The sequence below is a fragment of the Neopsephotus bourkii genome, unplaced genomic scaffold, assembly GCF_033783945.1.
Source record: "Neopsephotus bourkii isolate Nb327-2 ecotype Australia unplaced genomic scaffold, CSIRO-AGI_Nbou_v1 NB_94, whole genome shotgun sequence".
NCBI classification, from domain to species: Eukaryota; Metazoa; Chordata; class Aves; order Psittaciformes; family Psittacidae; genus Neopsephotus; species Neopsephotus bourkii.
The window spans coordinates 56,149-81,646 of NW_026900611.1; the positions used below are offsets into that span (position 1 = coordinate 56,149).

Genomic DNA, 25,498 nt, shown 5'->3' on the forward strand with positions numbered 1-25,498 from the left:
AACCCTTCAGCAGCAGCACACAGAATCGCTGACAGTCCTGCATTTACATCTCTTTCTCAGATTCAAGGAAGAGCAACAGCTCCTTGACAGCCGTGACGGTCCCCATACGTGCCGTAGGCATCTCTTCAGCTCTGAATGTCTCAGGTTCAGTGAGCTCAACAAGTACGTTTTTCAGCCAGCAGTCTCCTGCTTGTGATCCTGTGCCTGCTCTGCTGAGTTCTCTTGGTGAAGTAATCACCCCTGTGCTTCTCACCCTCAGTTATGTGCTCCTCAAGCCCAGCATTGTGCGTAGGGCACTGTGTAATTTCACTGAAGAGCTGGGATTAGCACCGGAAGCTTTAGCCGGCTTTAGCCGTGTTACTGTGAGCTGTGTTACTGTGTGTTACTGAAAGCGAGGGCATTTGAAGTTAACACAGAGTAGAGGTGTAGGAGAGGAAGCCTTTTATGCTGGAATGGTTTTAAGTTACTCAGTTCTAACAGGAGTTCTAACTGGACTCCCCTCTGTGATACAAATCACTTCATTAACAGCTTATGCCTACAGACCTGGGAAGAGCTCTGGCTGCTTTATAGATGGAGACCTCAAGTACAGAGGAGACAAGACAGTGTCTCCCAGCCACAGAACAGGTCTGTAGCAGCAGTAGTCATTGAACCTGTGTCCAACTCCTGTGCCTTACCTTTGAGACCATCTTCTTGTGACACTTCCAACGATGACAGCATCCTCTCTGCATAGCTCAGGAACGACTGCCGCAGCTCTTTTACTAGGAACCATTAAAAACAATTCCAGTGCCAGTGTGTATAGGGGGGCTCCTGCCCCTGAACCCTTCAGATGTTGTTTACGTCTTGGTGGTGGTCTTTATTGACACCTCTCTAATCTCTTCTTGGAAGAGTAAGCGCTTTAGAAAGGACTGTCTCCTTGACCTGCATCTGTACTCTGCTGCGCAGGGTGACTGGGCTTGCTGGTCACTTCTCTAATGCAGCCAGTTAAAAGACAGCCAGATGGGTCTGCCTCTAAGTGGGATTCAGGCTTGGTCTAAGAAATCCTCTTTCCTCCCCACCCTCCTCCCGCCAGGCCTCAAGCTACTTCACATCTGCTCTAAAGTTGCAAGATGTTTCGGTGTCGGGTATTGAGAAGGACACAATTTTTGGGAGGTGACTTTCTTCTTTGTTGTTTTAGAAGACATAAACATGAAAAGCAATGGTCTTGCTTGGCCCTGCGGATGCCAGGAGCATTTCAATGACTCGCGACAGGTTTTGGGGGGCCACAGCACTGTTGTTGGGACTGAGATTTGCAAATTCCCCATCATAGGTGTGCATGTTACTCATGAGCACTAAGCTGGTCGCTCCTACCCCTGTTGCAGTTTACTCAGCTCTTTGTTCCTGGGCAGGAAAAGGAATCCAATGGAAATCATTTCTCCAGCAGTCATGGGGGAGCTGGGTGCTGCACGTACCCTTTTGTCACATCACCACCTCCACAATGCTCTGCTCTGCTCGACAGCGTTTCTGAAGGGATCAGGGAGGTGTGAGCACGTGTTTGGGGCTGCTGAGGTCCCCAGGACCTGCCCTTGGTGAGAGCCGGTGGAAAGCAGAGCCCATGAAAACCCAAGAGATTCCGGCACTGTTGGCTGCTGTTGTGCCTTGGTACCATCACTCCTAAATTTACAGGACTTGAGCCTTCCGAGCTCTCCAGAATCACCCAGCGCTTTCCCGCTCCGGTACCTTTTCCTGTGTCTTTTTGGTGAAGTTTGGTACCACCATGAAGCTGTGATTGAGCCGGATTGAGAGCTGGGAAGCACCAGAACCCAAAACTCGCCATGAGAGGGTTTTTTTAATCATGAAAGCCTAGCTAAGCATTTCTGCTTTCAGCCATTGCCTTTTGATAGGCGGTCAACGGAATTCCCAGTAGTTCCTTTGTAGCTTACTGTATGTTTTTCATTAGACCTAGTTTGTGGATAATATACTGTAGTTAACTTTCCTGAAATTCTGTAACAGAGTATGTTTTTGATTAAAAAAGGTTAAAGAGTCAAGTCTTTGGCTTCTTTATTGCCTTCAGTGGAGAGCATTTACCCTGTTTGTGTCTGGCTGTCAGAGCTGATAGCCACGGTCTGGAGCTGGGTCAGGGCTGCGGTTTCGGAGCATCCTTTCCTCAGCATCCTCTGTGTGGATGCTTGGGTGCAACCAGCATTGAACACAAAGACAAGTGCGTGTCCAGTGTGGAAGGATCCCTGGGTGACCAAAGGCAAGCAGGTACCTGTCTGGTTTACCCTGGTGGAGCACAACGTGTTTGTGTTGTTTTTAATGGATATTACTTATTTTAAGCCAGCAGCCAAGCTCCGTGTGTTCTTGGCTTGGAGCAAGGGACAGGGCTGCGCAGTTGCATTTGTTGGTGTGATATTGATGTCCTGTGTTAGGAGGTGCATGGGAGTTCAACTCCATCTGTAATACAATCCCCAGCACAAACACAGGCTGGGGACACCGGATGGAGCAGCCTGAGGAGAAGGACTTGGGGTGCTGGGTGAGGAGAAGCTCCCCATGACCCGGCTTCAGTGAGCGCTTGAGCCCAGAACCCCCCCGTGTGCTGGGCTGCACCCCCAGAGCATGAGCAGCAGCTCAGGGAGGGGATCCTGCCCCTCTGCTGTGCTCTGGGGAGACCCCCCCTGCAGCCCTGATCCAGCTCTGGGGCAGCAGCACAAGAGGGACGTGGAGCTGTTGGAGCGAGGCCAGAGGAGGCCATGGAGATGCTGCGAGGGCTGGAGCAGCTCTGCTCTGGAGCCAGGCTGAGAGAGCCGGGCTGGGGCAGCCTGGAGAAGAGAAGGCTCCTGAAGGGGAGACCTTAGAGCAGCTCCAGTGCCTAAAGGGGCTGCAGGAAACCTGGAGAGGGGCTTGGGACAAGGGCCTGTAGGGACAGGCCAAGGGGAATGGCTTGAACCTGCCCGAGGGGAGACTGAGCTGAGCTCTTAGGCAGAAGCTCTTCCCTGTGAGGGTGCTGAGGCGCTGGCACAGGGTGCCCAGAGAAGCTGTGGCTGCCCCATCCCTGGCAGTGCTCAAGGCCAGGTTGGACACAGGGGCTTGGAGCAAGCTGCTCCAGTGGAAGGGGTCCCTGCCTGTGGCAGGGGTTGGAGCTGGAGGAGCTTCAAGTTCCCTTCCAACCCAAACCAGTCTGGGATTCTATAATTTATGGGGCTTGTGGCTCCTGTGGTTGCTGGGGCTCCCCTGGCATGGACGGGTTGGTGCCAGCGCCACTGAAGCCACCCTGAGCTGGTCCGTGCTGTGGCTGCAGTGACGCCCAGCAGCACCATCCCGCTTCACGGCTGTGCCTTGTCTCCGGGTCAAGCGGGTCTCTGCTGCCCGAGGGGTGGGGGGGGGATCCCGTCCCATGCCGGACCCTGCCCACGGCGCTGCCGTCGGCATTCCCATGGGGCACAGGCGTGAGCAAGGCCTGGCCGGTGCAGCCCCACGGCGGGGTCCGGGCCCTGCTGGTGCCGCCCGGTCGGTGCCGCTAGGGGTCCGTAGTGCTCCGTGCTGCGGAGCCGCGGCTCTGCGGGGGAACGGGGCTGGAGCCCCGGCCCCGGGGGGGTCACGGGGGGCGCGGGGACCTGGCGGCTTCAGGAGCACCCCTGAGGGCCCCGTCCGCCTCAGCCATGGGAGGTACCAGGGATGGGGACGTCCGGGGCAGCGCCCGGCCCTGGGGTGGTTCTGTGGGATGCAGGTGTCGGAGGGAAGCTCTACACAGAACCGTGGAGCACCGGTTTGGGTGGCCAGAGCTGAGCCCAGCCCTGGCAGCATCTCCACGGCCTTGCTCCAGCGGAGTGCTGCTGCGTGACCTCCTGATGCCAGGCTGTGTCCATCTCCCGTTGTGTTTCATATGACCATGGAATTACTTAAGTTGGAAAAGCCCTTCAAGCTCATCCAGTCCAACCATTCCCCAGGACTGCCAAGGCCACCCCTAACCCATGGCACTGAGGGTGTGTGAACACTTGCAGGGACGGTGACTGCAGCCCTGCCCTGGGCAGCCTGTTCCAATGCCTGAGCACCCTCTGGAACAGGAGTCCGTAACCTCCAACCGATAACTCTCCTCCCATAACTGTTTCCCCTCAGTCTGAGGGAGGTTTGCACCCTGCACTCCACACAGAGCACCCTAAAGATGCCTTTGGAAGTCATCGTGTCCCCTCTGTGCCATGAGCTGCCTTCTCCTGCCTGTCCTCCCCTCTTCTGACCCCAGTTCTGTCGTTGGAAGGAGCCTGCTTCGCTCTGTCTGTCCTTGTGCTGGCTCACGGTGCAGAGTGCTCAGATACTCCAGCAGTGTCAGCACAGCTCTGTTCTTGCTCCCTGCTGAAGCATCCTTCCTTCCCCATTCGTTAGCAAGGGGCGCCTGCAGGAGGGGGCAGCTCCCTCCAGGATGGGGAGGTTTTGTCCGGAACCAATTTATGGTTGTTCTGTAGGGAAATGGGAACAGCCGCTCCCGCTGGCAGCGCACAGGGATGCACTGACGTGTGTCACTGCCTGGCCAAAGATCTTAGATACCTGAGGCTGCTTTGCTTTGGGAGGATGCATCTCCCTGCCTCAGCACTGGCTGTAAACACATTCCTGGAGTACACGGCGGTGATGGAGCTTGTGGTCCTCAAAGCCACCTCCCTGGCGCTCGTGGCCAGAAATCTGTCCATTCTCTTCAAGGGGACGGAAAGGAGATTGCTCCCTTTTAATGAGAACAAAGTCTTTCAATGATGTCTTGGGGAGAGATCAAAGGGTATTTAAATTCACTTCGCTTGGAGAAGTTTCAGTGTTGCAGAAGAGGCCTCAGACATAAAACCTCTGGCAGCGAGGAGTTAACCCTCATCCTTTCCCGATGCGCATCAGCACCCTCAGCCCCAGCCTCTCCAACGTGCGTTCTATCCAGCGCCGGCTGCGCTGCCGGTTACCCCGGCCTTGCACGGGACGGGCACGGGCTCAGAACGCGCCGCTTCCCATCCGTCTGCTGTCATGAACGGCGTTTTCCATGCTCGGGAGCGCTTGTGATGGGTGACTCAACCCGCCTGGAATCTCGTCCATGAAGGGGAAGCACCCGGCACCGGCACGGGCCACTGCCCCGCTGCAGGCAGGCGGCCAGGGCGGCCGAGCGAGCCCAATGCTGTTATTCCTATAGGAAGTTCAAAGGAAGTTTAAATTCACTTTTCCTTTCATGCTCGGCAGCTCCACGCTGCTCCCTTGGCTGGGCTGCAGCGGGAGGGCTCCGGAGGGGCTGGGTTGGCACCAGGCTGGGTTGGCATCAGCCACAAGCCCCGCAGGACCATCGCTGTCAGGGTCCCATCCCTGCTCTGCTGCAGCAGCATCCGCCTGCTCCAATAGCCCGGGCCCTGCGCTGGGAAACCTCCTCTGGCTCCCTGTTGGGAGCAAGGGTGGGAATAGGGATGTGAAACCCCTCCAGCTCCCCGGGGATGCTTGCTGTCGGTGCTGTGGCTGCTGCTCAGTAGCTGTGGTGTGACCCTCGGGGTGGAAGTGGTGCGGGCTGGCCCTGAGCTCAGCACCTCCTGTTGGGTCCTGAAACCAGCCCTGGTCCAAGCGCTCCTGCTCTGCTGCCCACAGGGCTCACAGTGGGGCAGCAGGTACAGCACAGGGGCTGGCAGCAGGATGCTGTGTGTTAAATACAGGGGCTGGGAACAGGATGCTGTGTGTTAAATGCAGTACATAAATAAATCCCTTTTGTGCTTCGTGCTGTTCCTTCACTTGTGCGAGCACCGGCACTGCTGCACTGGGGCAGGGAGCTGCGCCCAGAGATCCTCGCCGTCCTTGGAACCGGAGCTCCCTTCTCCATGTGCTGTAAGGACACTTACATCGGCTGTAGCTCTGACAGGTAGAAGGGGGATGCTTCCCTTAGGATGAGGCTGCCCATGCATCAGGACTCAGGAGAGAAGCTGGGTTTTGGATTGGAATGGGGAGTTTGGGAGGGAGCTCACCTATGGGTGAGTGATCTCCTGTGTCAGGACAGAAAAGAGCCCTCTGCCCATGGGCAGCTCCTGATCCCTGCCCTGCAGGTACAAGCAAACTGGAGAGGGGCAGCTCTGCTCTGAAGCCAGGCTGAGAGAGCTGGGCTGGGGCAGCCTGGAGAAGAGAAGGCTCCTGAAGGGGAGACCTTAGAGCAGCTCCAGTGCCTAAAGGGGCTGCAGGAAAGCTGGAGAGGGGCTTGGGACAAGGGCCTGTAGGGACAGGCCAAGGGGAATGGCTTGAACCTGCCCGAGGGGAGACTGAGCTGAGCTCTTAGGCAGAAGCTCTTCCCTGTGAGGGTGCTGAGGCGCTGGCACAGGGTGCCCAGAGAAGCTGTGGCTGCCCCATCCCTGGCAGTGCTCAAGGCCAGGTTGGACACAGGGGCTTGGAGCAAGCTGCTCCAGTGGAAGGGGTGGAGCTGGATGAGCTCTAAGGTCCCTTCCAACCCAAAACCAGTCTGTGATTCTGCGACTGCTGCTGCTGCTGCTGCTGGTCGATGCTCGCACACACGAGCACAAGGAGTTTGCCTTGCACGAACTTCAAATGCAGGGTCCTCACCATGGCACCCAGCAGTGGCTGCACCCTCTGGAAGGCACCAGCTGCTTGGAAGGGCAGAAGTTAACAGGCAGCAGGACCATTGGCATGTGAAGTCACTCAGCCACAAAGCCAGGTTTGCAGTGTATTAACCACTGGGAAACCCCCATGGTGTTGGGTGAGGTGCATCACCCATCCCTACCCCCGTCCCCAGCCTCCAGAGGCTGCTCCAGGTGACAACCATAGACAGCAAAACATTCAAGTTAATGGAAACGAGTCTTTATTAAGTAACTTTTAATATCAGAAAAATAAAACTCTTATAATTCTCTTTACAGCAAATATATAATATCAGTGCTTTGGCCATCATAAGTTAAAGGCCCTTTATCATAAAATATATGGTTTTTAAACTTTACTCAAATTGAATAACCCCTATGCCCTCCCTACATATACATAACAAAAAGTGTAGTAAAATTAGCAAATACTAAACTGTATTGATAGTTTATCATTCTTAAGTTTGTGGTTTATAGAAACAGTACACCCAGCTAACATCTGTCGACTCCTTGGCTTATTAGTTGCGGTGTACAATGCAGTATAATACAAAATACATGCCCAGTGAACACTTGTTTGCATCTACAAGACTGCAGCTACAGATTAGGATTCAATACTGACATGTAACTACCCTATAAGCAATCATAGCATTGAAGTTATGCAGTACATAATGTGCCATCAAGGCAATTCTTATACCGAAAATCATGAAATAAAAACTGTTATTTGTAAACTCTTTATACGAAATGTAACTCTTCAAGTGGAAATAAAAAATAAATTTTTCTGTATATTTACTAGTTCAGTACACATATAATTTCATTTTCTTAAGCTGAGAAAAAAAGCTTTGTCTTGGGAAAATAACGCTTCAGAAAAAAAAAATTAGAAAAAAATCCACCAGAACTCCACTTTGTGTCTTTTATTTGTTTGCTTATTTTTGGTTTTTTTATTGTTTATTTTTTATTGTTTTTATTGTTCTAAATATGCCAGCACAGATTTGGGAACCTACTGAGGATGAAGCAGCTACAAACATCCACAGGTTGAAATGTAAGAAGCGCACTGAAAACTCTTTCTATTTTTAGGGTTTTGTTTTCTTTTTTTTTTTTAAGGTTTTTTCATTTTTTTGGTGATTGGAAAGACAGTTTTGAAATGAAGTAAACTGATTGCAGGGCCACTGTCACAGCTGCTGTCACGAGCAATACACGGGCACGTGAGCAACTCCCCGTTTCTCCTTTACACCCTACTAAAAATAAAATATATTATTTATACATGTGCAAGACAAGTATGGATTGAAAACAAAAAAATGCTTCACATTTTCAACTATACACTCGCTACAAATGTAATTTAAAGACAGCTTGATCGGACTAACGAACGGAATGTCAGCATCCCCACTAGAAGTTGAACTATGGGCATCCCTCTCTGGAAAGGGATGGAGCCAGCCCGACTTTTCTACATTGCATTAAGAAAAGCAGTGGGTAGGAATTCATAAATCTAGATGCTCTTGATTCTCTGAACATACTGCCTGTAACGTCAGGCAAAACAGAGGTGCGTGGAGCAGCTTCTCTCCCCTCCATCACTGTAATTCATTACCTGAACCTGCCACTAAATCACACCATGCTTTAACTGCAATGCCGAAGAATCAGGCCCAAGTTATGCACGAAGCAAAAAAATAAGGTGTATGTATTTCCCCAAACCTGTTTTTCACAACTGGCAGTGTAAAGAAGGCAGCACTGGAAGTGTTGATATATTGATAATGCCACAAACTCTCCACGGCAGATGAGCACTTCTGAGTTCAGGCGATTGAGGTTCACTGCTGCCAGCACACACAAGTCAAATGTTTAAAACTGATCCTTTAGAAAGCTCATACGTGTTTCTTTTCTGTTGTACACCTGATGAACACTTCCCCTTGCTGTGCCGTATCACCACACCAGCTCACTCGGTGCTCTATGTGCCATCTGCTTACAGTGAACCCGACAGAGACCACCTACGTGTAGTGTTACCGTAGCAGCCTTTTGAGAAAGCAGAAATTCATTAACAACTTCAGCCTAATCCCAAGAAAGCTCAATAGTCAGAATTCATTAAGAAGTTCACGAGTGGGTGCCATTACACCCGTGCCTTTAACAGTCCATACAGAATATCCATACATGTTTAAGAGTGAATTTGGATTGCCTGAGTAACAGCTGTCTGGCAAACAGGACACGATGGCATTTCCTTCTCACAGATTTTGTTGGCACACTCCATGCAGAAGAGATTGTGGCCACAGGGGACCAGGGCCGCAATGACTTCACTCTCAAAGCAGATCACACAGTCGTGCTTCTGTCTCGACTCTGGGGGCGAGCTGGACGTGGAGCCACCATTGGAGGAGGAATAGCTGTTGGTACCATTGGAGAAAGCAGGGATGTATACGGGAAGGCCAGCTTGGTGGATGACGGTAGGTGGGTCGCTCGTCGCTCTCCTCACCAGCGAGTGATCCAGACTTTCTGGAAATGTGGGTGACAAGTGAGGAGTAGATGGCTGGCTGGCTTGGCGCCGAGGCTTGGCATTGCTTGCAGCATCACTACCAAAGCCAGAGAGAGGGTTTACCGGTTCAAAAGGAGTCCAGATGGTTTGGCAAGGTGTTGGTAAGGAGTCATACGCGGCAGAGTCGGCCGCAAGATCTTCCGTGCCAACTGAAGGCAGCGCTTCTCCAAACCAGAAGTTACCTGTGCTGAAGGGACTTGTTGGGCTGAAGTCAGCCAATCTATTGCTTCCAAAATAGGAATCTGTGGAGCCACTTCCCAAGGAGCTGGAGCTGTCATTTCTGTAATTAGGGATCATTCTGGTGCGGCTGTGAGGGACAGGGTTAGAGGGGATCCACGCTGAGCTGAGGGTGCCTCCTTCGAAGCTCACGTCTGTACCGTTGTAGTGGAAGTCATTCTCCTCGCTCAGCTCAATGTAGTTCCCAGTGCGCATCGCTATGTGCATCTCGATCTCCTCACGTGCGCGGTCCACGTTTTCGGGCATCCCCGTGACCTCAAAGACAGGCTCCTTGTCTCTGCTGGGAGTGACTATGTAGGTATGGGTCTGCTGCTGAATTCTTTTGATTGTAGCCCCTTTTGGACCAACCACCAGCCCAACTACGCGGTAAGGCACCCTGACTTGGACAGTGGTCTGACCTGGCAGGCTGGGGGTACATGGCAAACCTGCCAGGACAGCACCGTTCTTGTTGCGCGACACTCTGATCATGGAGAAGTGTTCTGCAGCTGAGAGAATTTCCCTTTTGGCCATGGCTACGTCCTCTTTTCGTCCAGTGACAACAAAGATGGGTTCTTCTCCACGAACAGGGGTCTTAATGTAAGTATTTGTCTTGGCCCTTAGTGCTTTTATTTTGCAACCTGTTTAAAGGGAACACATGCAAGTTTAGTAAGACAGCTAAGTTTAGAAAGCCACAAGAAAGTTGGCTATTTTAAGCTGTTTGAGAGTTCCAAGAAACCATAGGGTGAAACCAAAAGCAGCTGTTTTTATCTCTGCAATCCACAGCAGAGAAAGCAGTAACAACTTCCACCCATTATTTCCAAGCAGAACTCTGATACTTACAGCCACAGACTATTTTAGCAATGTTTCTTGGGCTGTTTAGGCCCGTCACCTCCTCAACAGCTATTAGATGGTGAATAAACATGGATGGCTTTTTCCTGACAGCCACATTCATGATTACCCTATAATGGTGGGTTTCTCCATTGACTGGGTATCCTTCAGCTATTTCTGACATCCTGCAAAAGCAGTAAAGGCTCTCACACAGATGCACGTGCGTCTGATATACACCAGCCTTTCACCGACAAGCGTGACCTAAAAGCAAATTAAACCTTTTCAAGGGAGAGAAGGGTCTGCGATACAACCTGTGGAGGATATAGATAAAATTGATCTACTAAGAACTCTTCATTTGCTTCCTGTTACCAATAAGTGTTATTTAACATTACTCTTCCCTGTGGGGTGAAGGAGCCACTCCCTGAACTGTCAAGTAGGAGCTCAAGCAGTTTGCATGCAAATAAGGCTTACTGTGCAGTATTATGTGCCTACATGGAATTTCTCTCGTTAACTGAGTAAATACAACCCAAAAGAGAAACAAGAAGCTAATGGAACATTTGTCTTTGATTTCTGGGGACTGAATTATAAAGTTTGCTAGAACACAGTGGCAGAGGCTCTCTTTCTCAAGATGCTTAAGGCGTTTTGGCACGGTGCCTACAGAAGCACCTCTTACCCATCACAGGACCAGAAAAACCTGCAGTGCGAAACTGAGAGACACAAGCAGGCCCACGACATGCAAGACAGTCTATGGCATTCAGTCTTAACTGAATTTAGCCTGTATTAAAACAAATCCAAAAGCATATCACGCTAAATGTCATTTTATAGCAAACCTCATCTTGAAACAACTATAAGCAACATTTGCAGATCAAGTGTTTTAAGCATCATTTCACTTGCAGAGTGAAATTCATTTACTTTAAGTATCTCGTAACTGTCTGGGTACATGAAACAGTCTCTCGAAACAGTGTTTTCTGCACCCAAGGTACCACTAGTGATAACAATTTTATAGTTAAAAAGCCACTCACACATGCACTTCATTCAGGACTACCTACTAATAAAAACCAGCAAATATGCAGATGCTGGCTGGAACAGAGGGAAGGAAGACCTGCTTCTCACAGGGCCCCTCCACACAGTAAGGACAACGGCTGAACACAACAGTCCTTTGTTTCCAGGACACAGCTGGAGAGGAAGTTCATTATCTTCAACAGCTTGTAGGGAGGCCCTACCTCCACCAGAAAGTGCAGGGAGGAGCAGGGGAGTGCTCCTGCAAGGGAAGGAGTGAGGCACAGGCAGATCTGCACAATGGAGGGATGAAGACCCCAGAGCTGAACAAGCAGCTCAGCAAGAGGCACAAGTACTTGCAGGAGAAAACAAATCCATAAACCTCAACCTCCCACTGCAGCACACTGGAAAGGCACCAGCACTCCAATAGATAAAATAAAGGAAAACATAGGCACAAGATGCCTTCTGGAAGCTGCAAAACACACATCCTTTGAAGCCATGTCATTTCTGAGCTCGTAACAGACAACAGCACCTTGCTCTGGCATTTTGCCTTTACTACCTCCATCTCTTTGTTTGCATTTCTCCCTGTAGATAAATCTGCTCTCCTGCTCTGTTTCCCACCCTTTCACAGTTGCTTAGAAAATGTGTTGGGTTCAAGTCTTAAACCCACAAGGATCCCTAAAATGGTGCTGCTGAGGTTTTCACTCCAATCAAGCCCTCTTTACTGGAACACCAAAAGCCAAAGTCAACCTCCTGATGTGCCTCAATTATTCTCCAATTTACACAGATTAATTTACTCCATTCCACCCAAGTACATACTCTTACTTCCTAAAAGACTAGAGGCAGCATTTAAAGAACACTTAGCACAAGGCATACACATAATAAATATCAATGTGGCTATTTATATATATACACCACACTTCAGAGCCTATTTACTTCTAAAGTGCCTTCCCAATTCTTACAGTTTACATTTTAGACGAGATTTTCCTGATGTTTCAGAAACTCAAGTCAGAAGCCGGCACCATCAGCTCCATGCCCCAATTCAGCTGCAAACTCACACAGATTGTTTTGCCAGAGCTGCATTTCCAAACCACTCCTGTGTGAAGGAAAGCCTTCCTGCCTTTCTTCCTCAGGCTGCAGAAGGGCACAGAACAAGATGGGCACCCTTTTCTTTCAGGGTGTGAGCCACATACCTAGAAAGCACAGACTGAATACTGCCTCAGCTCCCTGAAGCAACACAGTGGAAAGCTGGCTCCAACGGAGCACTGACCATTAAGGCCAACTCTCAAACTCTATCTGAAACTTAGAAGGAACTGAAGAAAGTCACCACATACAAAACCCAACATTTCTGAATGAGTCAGTAATATGTGCTGGGCTTGGTCAGCAAGGAGTGCTGGAAAACCCCACAACAGACAGTCATGTCAGAGCACAAGGTCAGCTGCCCATCAGAGCACTCCAGCAGCATGATCTTTCTATTTGCCTTTACTCAGCCACTCTGGCTGCCCATCCTCCCCCATTACTCACTACTGAGATGATGATATGAAGCATGGCTGATTCCATCCCCAGTCTGACAGCTCCCAGCACCTAGAGGCACTGAGGCCACAACATGAACTCATGTGGCTGAAGGATGAATCAAGAAGTTTCCCAGTCTCCTGAGCTTAGTCAGAAAAAAGAAAGGAAGACAAAGGAAAAAAAAATACATGGCCCCAGTTATTGTAGCCAGCATGTTTAAGTACAGAGATAAAAAAGCCTGAAGAGAAGACTGGAAATTCAATTTAATCAAATCTTTCAAAGCAATTTTAGCATTGGTATGTTAATGGAAGTCTATTCAATACAAGCTACCATACTTGATTCAGCAGTGTAAGCATTCCTAGGCAGCACATTCATCCATAAGTACACACTGACATAGCTAAAGCAAAATCCTTTAGTTTTGCTTGCATTTAGGCAGATTCAGTACTGGCCTGCCCAGGCACTTGTGGAGGAGCTGAGCTGTACTGAGCCCTGCAGGCAGTGTTCACCCTGTGCTGGCTGATTTGTACCGTTCTTCTCAAGCCTCCTCCCCGTTTTTCCTGTAGGAGGATTATTTGACCGAACATTTTAAGCACACTTGAACATCATACTCCCCAAGAGACTTAAAGGTAGCTCTGAATGAACTGTTTACCTCATACACTACCCATTTTAAATGATGAAACACTTCCTTATTAAAGAAAATGTGATAGGAAGACAGATTATTTCCTCCCTCCCCACTTAAAGTGAGAGTTAAGCGCAGCAGCCACAGCACACGCAGTCCTCACTCGCCACACAGCAATGCCCAGCTCAGCCTTTGCTCCAACTTTCACCTTTCATCACCACAAACAGGGTGAGACACATCAAACCTGGTATCAGGCCACTTACTCCACAACAGAAACTCCCCACGGGAGCCAGCGGAGCCCAGTGACTGCAGTGGGAGTGCTGAGCATCATGCCAGCAGCCTGCTGCCCTGAGCCAAGGACCACCTGAAATTCAGTTTATGGACAACTCCTGTTTCATTCAAAGCAGCAGCACAGGAGGAACAGAACTTTCTTCTCCAGCCCTTTCTTTCTTCTGTTAAATTCACCTCAATGACACATACCAGGAATGGGATGAAGACTGATTTATAGATGAGGATCCCTTGTGTTGTCTCTTTCAAACAACTACACCAGGGGAAGGGAGTCCTTCATGCTTCTCAGTACTAACACTTAGCAAAACGCAGCCTGTCAAAGCAGGGGCACCCACCTCATACCCACATTCCTCCTGCAACTCTTGCCAAGTGCTGTGAAACTGGGATTCAGGTATGCACAGGAACCCAAACACTTTAAACCTTCATGTCTGTTTAACCTTGCCTCCCCAGTTACATAGGCTTTTGAAATAAAAACCTGGGGAAAAAAAAAAAAAGAAGTTTATCTAGATAGATGCCTGGAAGTCATAGTGGGTAAAAATTCTGTAAGCAGTCCCTGCAAACCACAACTTAAAACCAGCTTGTTCTCCTTCCTTGCTCCTGATGAGTCCTTTGTTAAAACTGAGAACCTCCTTCAAGACACCAAATCCAGTGGGAAGACACAGTATTGCCTGGGCTGTAAAAGCAGCAAGCAGGGTGAAGCTGCAGTAGCACCAACTCACCTCTCATGCAGAAGGCAGGGCTGATGAGCAGTCCCAACCAAACCTGGCATCCTTCAACACAGCCCAGAGCAACCATGGGCAAAGCAGAGATGTGACAGATTGGCCTCTGCAGCTTGTCAGCACTAAAGAGAAAGATGTAGTTCACAGGAATATATTTTTCAGTAGCTTTGCTGTTACCTGATGAAAGACAATGGAGTATTACAGCCTCCACTCAACAGTCTTTAGCGCACTGACCACTGATTTTGTAATAGGCTGATATCAAGTAAGGAGGCAGCAATAGAGTAATTAAGTGACATCAACCTGGAACCATGAACTGCTAGTGGAGTTGTGGCTAATTCCTTGCCTAGAAAGCAAGGGTAGGGTCTGGGAAGTCCCTGCAGACGTGAAGGGAATGGCACAGGATAGCTGGTCGTGACAAGGAAAGGGGAGACTGCCCAGGGATTTGTTTTCTATGAACCTGCAGCTGTTGTGTATGGACACAGTTTGTTAAGCTGGCACAGCCTCTTTCCTTGCTAGGTTGCCACAGGCTTTTAATTGGGAAGTGGAACTCCTGCAGCGAAGGTAACGAAGGATTTGCAGAGACTGAAATGCTGGATGCACCTCCAGGCTGCTGGGTCTGCAGAGCTTAACACTGCCCACCTGATTGAAAACAAAGAAAAATTAATCTACTTCATTAAGAATGGCTGCTCTACATCGTTTTTGGAAGTGTTGCTCTTTCCCATTGGTGGTACACCTCTCGGGTGTGACATGGCTAAAAATACCTATGCAGTTTGTGACTATACAGTAGAAAACTGATATATGCCCAATTTATCAAGCACAGATAGAGCTGCATTGGGACAGAAAAATTAAATCCTATTCTGAATTGTTTAATGGTTAAACCACCTTAGGCAGGCTGGCCACACAATTAAGACCAGAGTATTTATGACACTTCACTGGGTTATTAAATGTGTATGTTGGCTGGTCAGTTGATAGACTGACTCTGGCTACTATCAGCCTTCACCTAACACCAATTAATTCCTCTCACACCTTGTTTAAATTCATAGACAGTAAAATTTCAACTCCTTTTATTTTTCTGTCAACGGGCTGTTGAATATAGCTAGTAAATGCAAGGAAGATGAAGTAATTTCTCTGCACTTACAAAAGATGCTGCTCCACACAAACCCCTAGATCTATCTACTCAGGCAGTTATCCATCATCCCCTCTGTGGATTTCTGATTTTAGGAATGAAGGCTGTAAATTTATTTTTAAACAATTTTAAGAGGCAGCCTAAACTTGGACAATAATTATCACATAGAATTTTTTGAAAGCAAGTTTTCATTCATTTTGTGCAGTTTTCTCCATAGCTGAAGGTAAGCTGAGAGACAGCTTATCTCAGAGCACAGAGCACAGCATCCATCCTAAAGACAGCATTAGACCAACCACCAACAGCTTCACTTCCCATTAGCATTCTGCAGTAAAGACAACAGTCTGATCACTATTTGGGTTAATTAGCTGGTAAGATTAAGGCTGCAGTGTGACCACTCAATGTAATGCCAACAAACATGAATAAACCAAGAGACAAGCACAACTGGGACTCGCTCAAGCTCATGGGGCAGGCCTGGAAACAGAAGATGACAGTCCCTGAAGGAGAAGGGAGCAGGGTAACTGCTTAAATGGGGGCACAGATCCTGGCAGATTTTAAGGAATAGCCATTTTGATCATCACCTAACAATCCAAAGCAGTCTCCTCCCTGATGGTGCCCAAGGTGCAGCTCCTTGGAGATGGCCACATGAGATGCACAAGAATAATCTGAAGATTAATGCCACATGGCAAAGGCTTTTCCTACAGGCCACTCAAGCATCCAGTATGTGCCCCTGCCCTTCAACAGGTGGTATCTTTAGATGAAGCTTTCTGTTTATCACAGTAGGGATGGTTCTTAATGAGGACCCACAAAGCAGAGCTTCTCAGATTTAGGATCTAAAATGCAATACTGGTACCATGACAACCTGAAATTTGGGAACAAAATTATCTGCTTCGAAGTATGGCTGCATTAATGGCTTCAGACAATGACTGTACCTCAGAAGTGCTATACACTGGTAATAACCATCTTTCACGTCTACCTATAATGACACTACAATAAGCAATGCCGCAAGTAGGTACATTAGCTCCTAGGGTAGAAGAGAAAGGAAAACTCAACTGACAGCCACTCTGATAAAGTTATTCCAGAAAAGGAAAGATCATATACAGGTCTTTTAAGAAAAATCAGAATTTGAGCATTTTATACTTCTACCAAAGACATGTTCCGTGCATCCTGACCCCATCATTAACTTACCACTGCAATCAAAGGCTTTTAGTTGCGCTGCAGTTACCAAACCCCTGTGCCTGCCTGTGGAACATTTCAATACTACTCACACTATATATAGTGACCGAGACTGCTTCCATTGTAATTCCATCGTGCTCACCCATTTCTGAGCAGCAACTGACCACTTACCACTTTGTACTTTTTACATGTAGGAATGCTTATATGACTTTCCTGCTTGTCATCATCCAGCTGAAACTGCAGGAGGGTTTTAAGACAAGATGCTTTCCAGACAAGCACTTCTATCTTGAGTGCACCAGGTGCTGCAGCTGTGCAGGCTCAGGCCTGTCTATGTACCAGGAGGGAGGATGACCTGGAGATCTCAAGTACTTTCATCAAGAGCCAACTAATCACAGTCAACCACTTCATCATGCCAGACCTCAGGGAACAGTACTCTGTCTGGCCCCATTGCTGCCAAGAGGAGCTAACAGGATGGGAAAAGAGGGCAGCTTTAAGAATCTCTGATGATGCTGAGAAAGCTTCCCAAGAAAAGGCTGTTTACAAGCTCTCGGGACATTTCCCTCTTCTGGAAAAGGAAAGCCCTAGTTCAGTAACCATGTACAAACTCATTATTCCTTAGGTATGTTATCAATTTATCAACTGACTTGTACATCAATCCAGTACAGAATGAATTAGCGAGCCTGCACACTGTTTGCTTTGTATGTCAGGCTGGGACAATCTATCAAGTAAGTAATCTCAGAGACAGAGGAATACTCCAATCCCCGAGACAGATGGCAACTCAGTAAACAAGTTATATGCAACAGAAGAACCAGAGGGCAACTTATATTATTAATTACCGTACCAAGAATAAGGCAGCAGCTGCTGAGAAAAATTAGGATACAGTGTAGAGAAGCAATAGTTATGAGAGGGAGTACATTCAACAAACAAAATAGCTACAGGACAAAAGTTGTTTCCATCAAGGACACTGATCTAGTGAACGGAACAGATTGGTGTGAGCAACAGTGTGGGAAAGCTGACCTGCAGATGGAGGATATTAAAAGGGACCACAGTTCAAGATGGTATGATGGCAAATAAAAGGAAGACTGCAAAACCCCTATGCAAATCTTCACCTACACCAAATCCACGATTCAAAGATGCTGCTAGACCTGTGTTTTAATACACAAAATTCCACCATATATTGTCAAATGTAAAATGAACTAGAAGCTAAAAAGTCGTGAGAGGCACTGTGTCTTTGATCAAAGCAGCAGCAGAGAACTTGGTACAGACTGCAGAACAACTGACTCACACCAGTGAGCGGAACAGAGATCTCGGACGCTGGTGAGACCTCATGAACCTAAAGGAATACCTGAAAGAGAGAGAAAAGGAAGACATTCTTAAAGGGTAATAGAACTTGGAAACAAATGCTTGATTTAGAGCTTTTTAGCCTTTTCTTTTGATTAAACAGAAATGTTCTAGAGCTCAGCAGCCTGTTGGGGTTTTTCTTGTTACAGCAAGTACCCCTGTTAACTTTTTTTGGTTCTGATAGGGAACTGGCCCTGTGGGATGGATATATTGCATCAAAAACAAGTTCAAGCTTTGAGATACCCAACATTTTGTTTAGAACAAAGTTTCTCTTCCAGAAATTCATACCACAGTGTACTACAAGAGAGAGCTACAGGGGCTACTGCAAGGAAACACACATCTGCCAACTTTACTAACAGCTTAAAAAACCATGCCCATCACTGTTTTTTCATGCCACAGACAGGTTAATCTAGTGGAGATCGGAAACATATTAGCCAGGATTTCTTTGTATGTATAAGTTATAAACCTAAAAAGCCATGTTATTTCAGAACATAGAAATTTTGAGGGGGAAAAAAAAGGGGGGGGCAGAGGACTAAAATTTAGCATTTTACTTCATCAGATTTCTATTATTTTAATTTCAGCTTCACCCAAAAAGAAAATCTACTTATGCAGGCATTCACTTCTGGTATTCATATGTCAAAATGTACAGAATTACTGCAGACTACAGAAAGAGAAAAATCACCTGAGTGTTCACTGAGTTTGGTGTGCTTCCCACCCAGAAACCCAAACAGTAGCAGCATTTGTAACTGAGGATTTATGATCCCAGCTGGAGAACCTGCACCCTTCTGACACACCCTGCAACTGGTGTTGGGTCTTTGCATAAACCAAATCACAAACAGCAGAACCAAAATGTTTGTTAAACAGCACCAGAGCAATAAATCACTGAAACTTCAGCAGGAAACAGGCTGTTCAGAGCCAGGCCACTGTATGCTCACAGGTTTAAGTTCCTAGACTTACAAGCTCTAAAAAGTACGGTTATCAGAAAAACAGTTTTTATATTGGATTTCAACACACAGCTCAAGTTTTCTTTCAGTCTTTAGAGCAAACCATTTCATATAGGATCTAATAACCTGCTTGCTGTATGCAAAGGATGCAAAAAGAAATTTGAAGTATAACTGACATTTCAGCTTTCACTTAAATTAGCTGAACCTGTGGTCTTTGCTGTCTGTGGCAATAAGCTGGCACTGAGATATATGATGACTTCAGCCATGTAAATTAGACTTATTCCTGAGAGTGGACATCTCTAAGCATTCAGGTAAAAAGAAGCCAACAGGCAATTCAGACTAGTTAGCTGTGTTTATGCTGACTACTTACAGGTGAGCAATTAATAACCAGTCAAGGCTACATAAATATTGTCAGTAACTCAGTAACACTGTTATCACAACATAAGAGACACAAATCCAGACATACAGTTCTCTTTGAAAAGGTGTAATTATCCTACCATAGGGCTTCTAGGTACCAGACTCTGCTAACACAAGTATTTCCTCCAGGACTGTTTTAGCACCACTTCCACTCCCCCAGGAGTGGTAGGTATTGTTTTTATTCAGCTGTTCAGCTGTGCTAGTTATCAGCTACCAACTTACCAGAAGTATTTTGTTTCAAGGTACATGGCTGTTTTAAGCAAAGTAATATTTTGCTCAAGTATGCATTCAAAAGCAAAGAGCAAAAAGGAGTCCAAGATCATTAAATATGCATAAAATTGTTATTTCAGTGGCAAGGCTGTCTCATGCAAAGCAGATTTGTCATTATTGATTTAATCAGTGAAATGGGATGATATCATTCCTCCTCCTCTTGCTCATCTGGGGTTTGGAGACTGCCCGGCTCGTTTCAGTTTCTGCAGCCATCATCTGAACTATACTTACTGAAAAACGAAAAGCATCAAGCTCGAGAGTTAAGTAGCTCAACTCGAGTGATGTCTTGGGGAGAGAAAACACTACTGTCAGCTTTATGGGAGAGATAAACACTTGGAAAAATCACATTACTTGGACAGTCACAACAGTGGAATGCAATGGGCAAATATCCCAGCAATCATATGAAGACAAAACAGGGACGCAGCATCTCCCTACAGCACAGACTTCTGTCCCTACCTGCATTGTTCAGGTTTTCTGTTCATGCCTTCAGACACCACTCCTCTTTTTGCATTATTCAAAAGAGCTTTTAGTGTTTAAACATGCTTTTCTTATTAAAGAAAGTGGATAGGGAATGGGACACTAAAGACCCCAGTTAAACTTATCAAACCCTTCTCAGGGCCCACCAGGACTGACAAAGAGAATTACCATGACCAACTTCACATACAGGGATGTACATATAGGATGCTTCCAGGTGATCCACAGCAGACTTTTGCAAGTCCTTCACATGATCTAGAGATTAAAACAAAACCTCCCAAGTTAGATCCCTAGAAGTTGGTTGGTTTTTTTAAGTCTAGATTCATGCTTATATAATTTTGGGTATACGCCCTATGCCAGCTTTTCTCAGGCAAACAAGGTCACCTCCTTGGCAATGCAGCTTTCTTGCACCACTCCTCAAGAGCACTTTCTCAAACTTTATTTTATAAAGACCAAAGCAACTTTAAGCATGCAGGACTTTTAGCTGCTGACAGCAAAGGAACTCACTTTTCTCATCAGCACCATGACTGGACAACTTAACGAGGGTTGGATTCAAGAGCAAGTGCAAATTCATACAGGAAGCCTGTACAATGCCATGAATGGAATCTAGTTTTCCTGGCTCCAAATCACATGCCTTTATAAGAATAAAAGGATACAAACACCTTTTCCTTCGCTGTTCACCTTTGAGACTCTTCCACTTCACGTGAAGAGCTGTATTACACTATCCCAACCAGTGTCTGTCAGCTGCATTTTTGGGGGGCAAGGGGAATAAGAAAAGGTTGAGAACATTTAAGATTAAAAAAAAAAAAAATAATCCAAAACAAATCACCATCCCTCCAGGTTTAAGAAATACTACAGGACTTTTCATTTTAAAGAAGGAACACCTACTATTCACTAAAAGAAAATCTTACTTAAGCCTTTTCTGTGACATAAATGCTTCCAGCTGCATTGAAGCACTGTTACAGTAACCCAGCAGCTTCACAAGAAAGCCATCAGCTACTAGGTACATTTCAGGCACTCTGCACCTCCTGTAGCTGCAACATCTCACATCTGTGCACAGCTACCAGCAAAGACCCAGCAAGGGCAGCTACCCATGGGTGGACCAGCTACCCAGTGACCCAGAGCAGGGCTGCAGGAGCAGCACCTCACTGCCTGACATGCTGTATTATGTCTGAAACTTGCACATAATTGGAAAAATGCTAAATGTGAGCACCATGAGGTTTTTGCTTGCTTACAGCTCTCCTAGGAATCAGGTGCTCCTTTGGTCTGATACAGAGTGCCTGTAAATTCTCCCACCCCGTGCAAAAAATCTGATTTAGGTAAAGAATACTGTGGAATTCTGGTTATCACTATTCTTTCAGTTAGGGTGACTTACAGTACACATGCTTTCAGCCACAGCAGCGATGCCTCCTGTGAAACCTAGACCAAGCTTAGCATTTCTGGTATTTCAGAGCTGATGTTTTGGGGGCTGCAGACATTTCAAGCTCTTTTTATACCTCACAAAGACAGCAAAAGAGCGAATATAAAGTTAAATCTTAGTGAAAACCCATTAAAATTAACATCCCAATCACACTGCCCTAACATAATTGGATATTAAAAGTATCACAGTGCAGAGGAGTCTGGCATAAAACTTAAGCTGAATTCACTAAAGATAATGCAACCAGCTGTGTGCTAGAAAGAACATGCAGCAACTTCCGTTTTCAGAGAGAGCAGAAGGATGGGTGAAGGATGCAGCTCAGACCAGACTTGCTTGGGGCAGACCAAGCTGCACTACACTTGACCACACATTCCTGGGTTAGAGCACATACACATGCAAAGCAGGTGGGTAAGGGCCTTCAGCCCATGCTGTGAGACAGCACAGCTCTGGAGCACAGAAGGAGCTGCAAGGACCAGGATTTCTAAGAAATCTGACGAATACTTAGTGGAACTAATACAGCTTACGTAAGTTGGTCTCTAAGCATAGGTCTCCCCAGATGAGAACTCTGAAGGACCTCCTTGCGCAAAGCTTTCATGCAAGTATATTTGGTAACAGTTTTTTTAGCTCTCCCTCTACTCCTTCTGCTCCTTCCTCCTTTGTAGCCCTAATTCTCTTTATGGTAGAATCCCTCCCCACCGAGGCTAAACATTTTATCACAAGCCAAACACTGTGACATCTGATAAGAAATAAAAGCAGAAGCAGCAGCAAACGAACTCTCCAGGAACAGTGATCCCATTTTTAAACAAACTCCATTATCTTGTTTTTAAGTAACTCAAAGTACTGAAAAAATGTACTACAGAGAGCAATCCTGACCACGGGGAGAAAAACACAGCTGCCTAATCTGTCCTTGAAGCCCAATAGTTTATATTGCTCTTCTACAGGGCTGTAGCAATAACCATTTTCAGTTCTGTTTTCCATCTCCCCCCTCCCTGCCTGCCATCCCCAGTGACACATGAGGAAGTCTTAAGACATTCAAACATAAGTTATTGGAAAAGACGTTTTCTGCTTGAAACTGAACAGACTTGTCTGCATCAGAGGAAGCTACCTGCTAATTTCTGCAACACAGCCTTCGGTTCTCTGACAAACCCAGCAAAAAACCCCCACCCTTGACTGCTAAAAGCCTAAAATACATGCAGGAAGAGAAAACAAAAGTGTCAGTGCTCAGTGGGCATTTCTTTAGTACCACATCGTTCAGACCGATTTTACCATTCCTTCCACACTCAAGGGGAAAAAAAAACCCACAAAAGCCACACTGATGCAGAGACCAGACAGCGTAACAGCAGGTTATCAGAGCCGATCAGCAAACGAGACACACCACCCCCAAACCAATGAAGAGCAGCACAGAAAGAGAAGAGGAAGACAGCAGCAACTCCACCGTCTGTTTCCACACCTACACTTGACGCTGCTCAGCGCTTCCCCTGGTATATAAAGTGCTTTTAGAATCAGGTTTACGGCCAGAAAGCTGGCATGAAACGTCATCTTTCTAACTCCTCGGAGCACCGCTCCCAGGAGACCACATGAAAGGGCACCAGCGATATGACCTTATCCTAACAGCGTAATAGAGACCCGCGGAGTGTAGCAACAGCGATCAACAGGAAGCCGCAAACCGGGCAGAAAGGCAAAGGCTTTCACACAGAAAGCTGCACGTGGTTCCTTTCTCCACCTCGCTCGCTCCGGAGGTTCCCCCTGTCTCGGCGAGCGTCACGGAGCGCTATAGGAACAGTATCGGCACACACCCTGCGCTGCAAGGCAAGCAAGTTAAAAAGTCCTTCACCCTAAAAGCCTTTGTAAAACACAGGTACAAAGTTCCTGTGGTGAAACTGAAGACCACAAGCCCAGTGTCACCGAAGACCAACGCTTGTGCCAACACCTACCTACGCAAAGCCAGGCTACACACCGAGTTTTACAGCTCAAATTAACAACAACCGAAGGGATGAGCTAGCCCAGGGCTTGCTCTCGCCCCTCGGCTGCTCATGCAGCTCCGGCCCCATGTGCTCCGCGGGGCACCCGGGGCTTCGGGGAGGGGGAAGCGGGCCCCAGGGAGACCCGAACCCACTGCCGGGGAGAGGGGCTCCTCCAGCCGACCACGAACGGGCCCTCCCGGGGGTGTGTGGGGAGAGCCCCGGCCGCACTCACCCTGTCTCCCCACGATCTCGGCCACATGCTCGGAGCTGGGCACGGGCACACACTCGGTGGTGTTGACGCTCTTTCGGCGGAGCAGCGCCGCCTGCTCGCTGCTGAGGCCCGTGGCCCCCCCGCCGCTGCCCAAGCCGCCGCCGTAGGCGCGGGACAGCATCGCCGCCATCATGCCCTGAGGATCGTCCGCCCCGCGGAACGCTCCGGCCGCCGGCGGCTCCCGCACATCGAAGGAAGGCGACAGCAGGACGGAGCCCAGCGGCGGCAGCAGCGACAGCGGCTGGGAGGGAGACAGCACCAGCACAGCCGCCGTGTCCTGGTCCTCCTCCTCCGCGTCCTCTCCCCCCAGCAGCTCCTCCTCGTCCAGCTCCAGGTCCGCCTCGTCCCCGGCCGCCGCTGCCTCCTCCTCTACCCCTCCAGGCCCCGGCTCCAGGGGGGGATCGGACGGAGGAGCCAGGCCCGCCTGCCGCAACCGGGCTTGTCTCTGGGCCGTCCCTGCCCCTCCTTGGCCGCGGAGGCTGAGGCCGGCGAAGCTCTGCTGGAGCACCAGCAGCGGCTGCGGCGACGGCGGGCGGGGAGGAAGGAGCGGCGGCAGCTCGGCGGCCTCGGCGGCGGGGGAGGCCGCGGCGGTGCTGCCGCTCGGCATGGCGGAGAGGCACTGCGGGCCGGGCCGTGCCGGACTCAGCGGCCTGGGGCCACCATGCCACAGCGACCACGGAGCGCGGCCTGGGCACCAGGGCCGGCTCCTCACCGCGCCTTTTGTCTCATGGCGCTGCCCCCGGCGGCGGCCGCGGGCGGCGGCGGCGACAGGGTTGGGGGGGGGGGTGCATGCGAGGAAGAGGCGGCCCCGCCCCGCCCCGCGCTCGCCGCCGCGCCATTGGCCAGAGGAGCCGGTTTCTGGGCGGGGCCTGCGCGGGGCAGGGGAGGGCGCGCGCGGTCGGTGGCCGCTACCGGCACTCGTGTGCCTGAGGGAGCGGCGGGGGGCCGGGGTCACGGAGCGGGTTGTGCTTAGAGCTCATCCAGCTCCAACCCCTGCCACGGGCAGGGACCCCTTCCACTGGAGCAGCTCGCTCCAAGCCCCTGTGTCCAACCTGGCCTTGAGCACTGCCAGGGATGGGGCAGCCACAGCTTCTCTGGGCACCCTGTGCCAGCGCCTCAGCACCCTCACAGGGAAGAGCTTCTGCCTAAGAGCTCAGCTCAGTCTCCCCTCGGGCAGGTTCAAGCCATTCCCCTTGTTCTGTCCCTACAGGCCCTTGTCCCAAGCCCCTCTCCAGCTTCCCTGCAGCCCCTTTAGGCACTGGAGCTGCTCTAAGGTCTCCCCTTCAGGAGCCTTCTCTTCTCCAGGCTGCCCCAGCCCAGCTCTCTCAGCCTGGCTCCAGAGCAGAGCTGCTCCAGCCCTTGCAGCATCTCCATGGCCTCCTCTGGCCTCGCTCCAACAGCTCCACGTCCCTCTTGTGCTGCTGCCCCAGAGCTGGATCAGGGCTGCAGGGGGGGTCTCCCCAGAGCACAGCAGAGGGGCAGGATCCCCTCCCTGAGCTGCTGCTCACGCTCTGGGGGTGCAGCCCAGCACACGGGGGGGTTCTGGGCTCAAGCGCTCACTGAAGCCGGGTCATGGGGAGCTTCTCCTCACCCAGCACCCCAAGTCCTTCTCCTCAGGGCTGCTCTGAGTCACTTCTCCACCCAACCTGTAGCTGTCCCTGGGATTGCCCTGCTGCCGTGTGGGACAGTGTTGAATGCTTTGCACAAGTCAGCATAGGTGTTGTCAACTCTGCCAGGTTCAAGCCATTCCCCTTGGCCTGTCCCTACAGGCCCTTGCCCAAAGCCCCCCTCCAGGTTTCTTGGAGCCGCTTCAGGCATTGGAGCTGCTCTAAGGTCTCCTCAGAG

At 49.0% G+C, this 25,498-nt stretch overlaps 1 protein-coding gene across 1 annotated transcript; it reads right to left on the reverse strand.

Moving 5' to 3' along the window:
* Positions 1 to 7,643: 7,643 nt before the first annotated feature.
* On the reverse strand, positions 7,644 to 24,414 carry MEX3C (mex-3 RNA binding family member C). The gene is made up of 2 exons (XM_061355555.1): positions 23,615 to 24,414; positions 7,644 to 9,929 (listed from the first exon to the last, which is right to left on the reverse strand). The coding sequence occupies exons 1-2, from the start codon at positions 24,258 to 24,260 to the stop codon at positions 8,704 to 8,706; spliced, it is 1,872 nt and encodes a 623-aa protein (XP_061211539.1). The 5' UTR covers positions 24,261 to 24,414; the 3' UTR covers positions 7,644 to 8,703.
* Between the last annotated feature and the right edge of the window lie 1,084 nt (positions 24,415 to 25,498).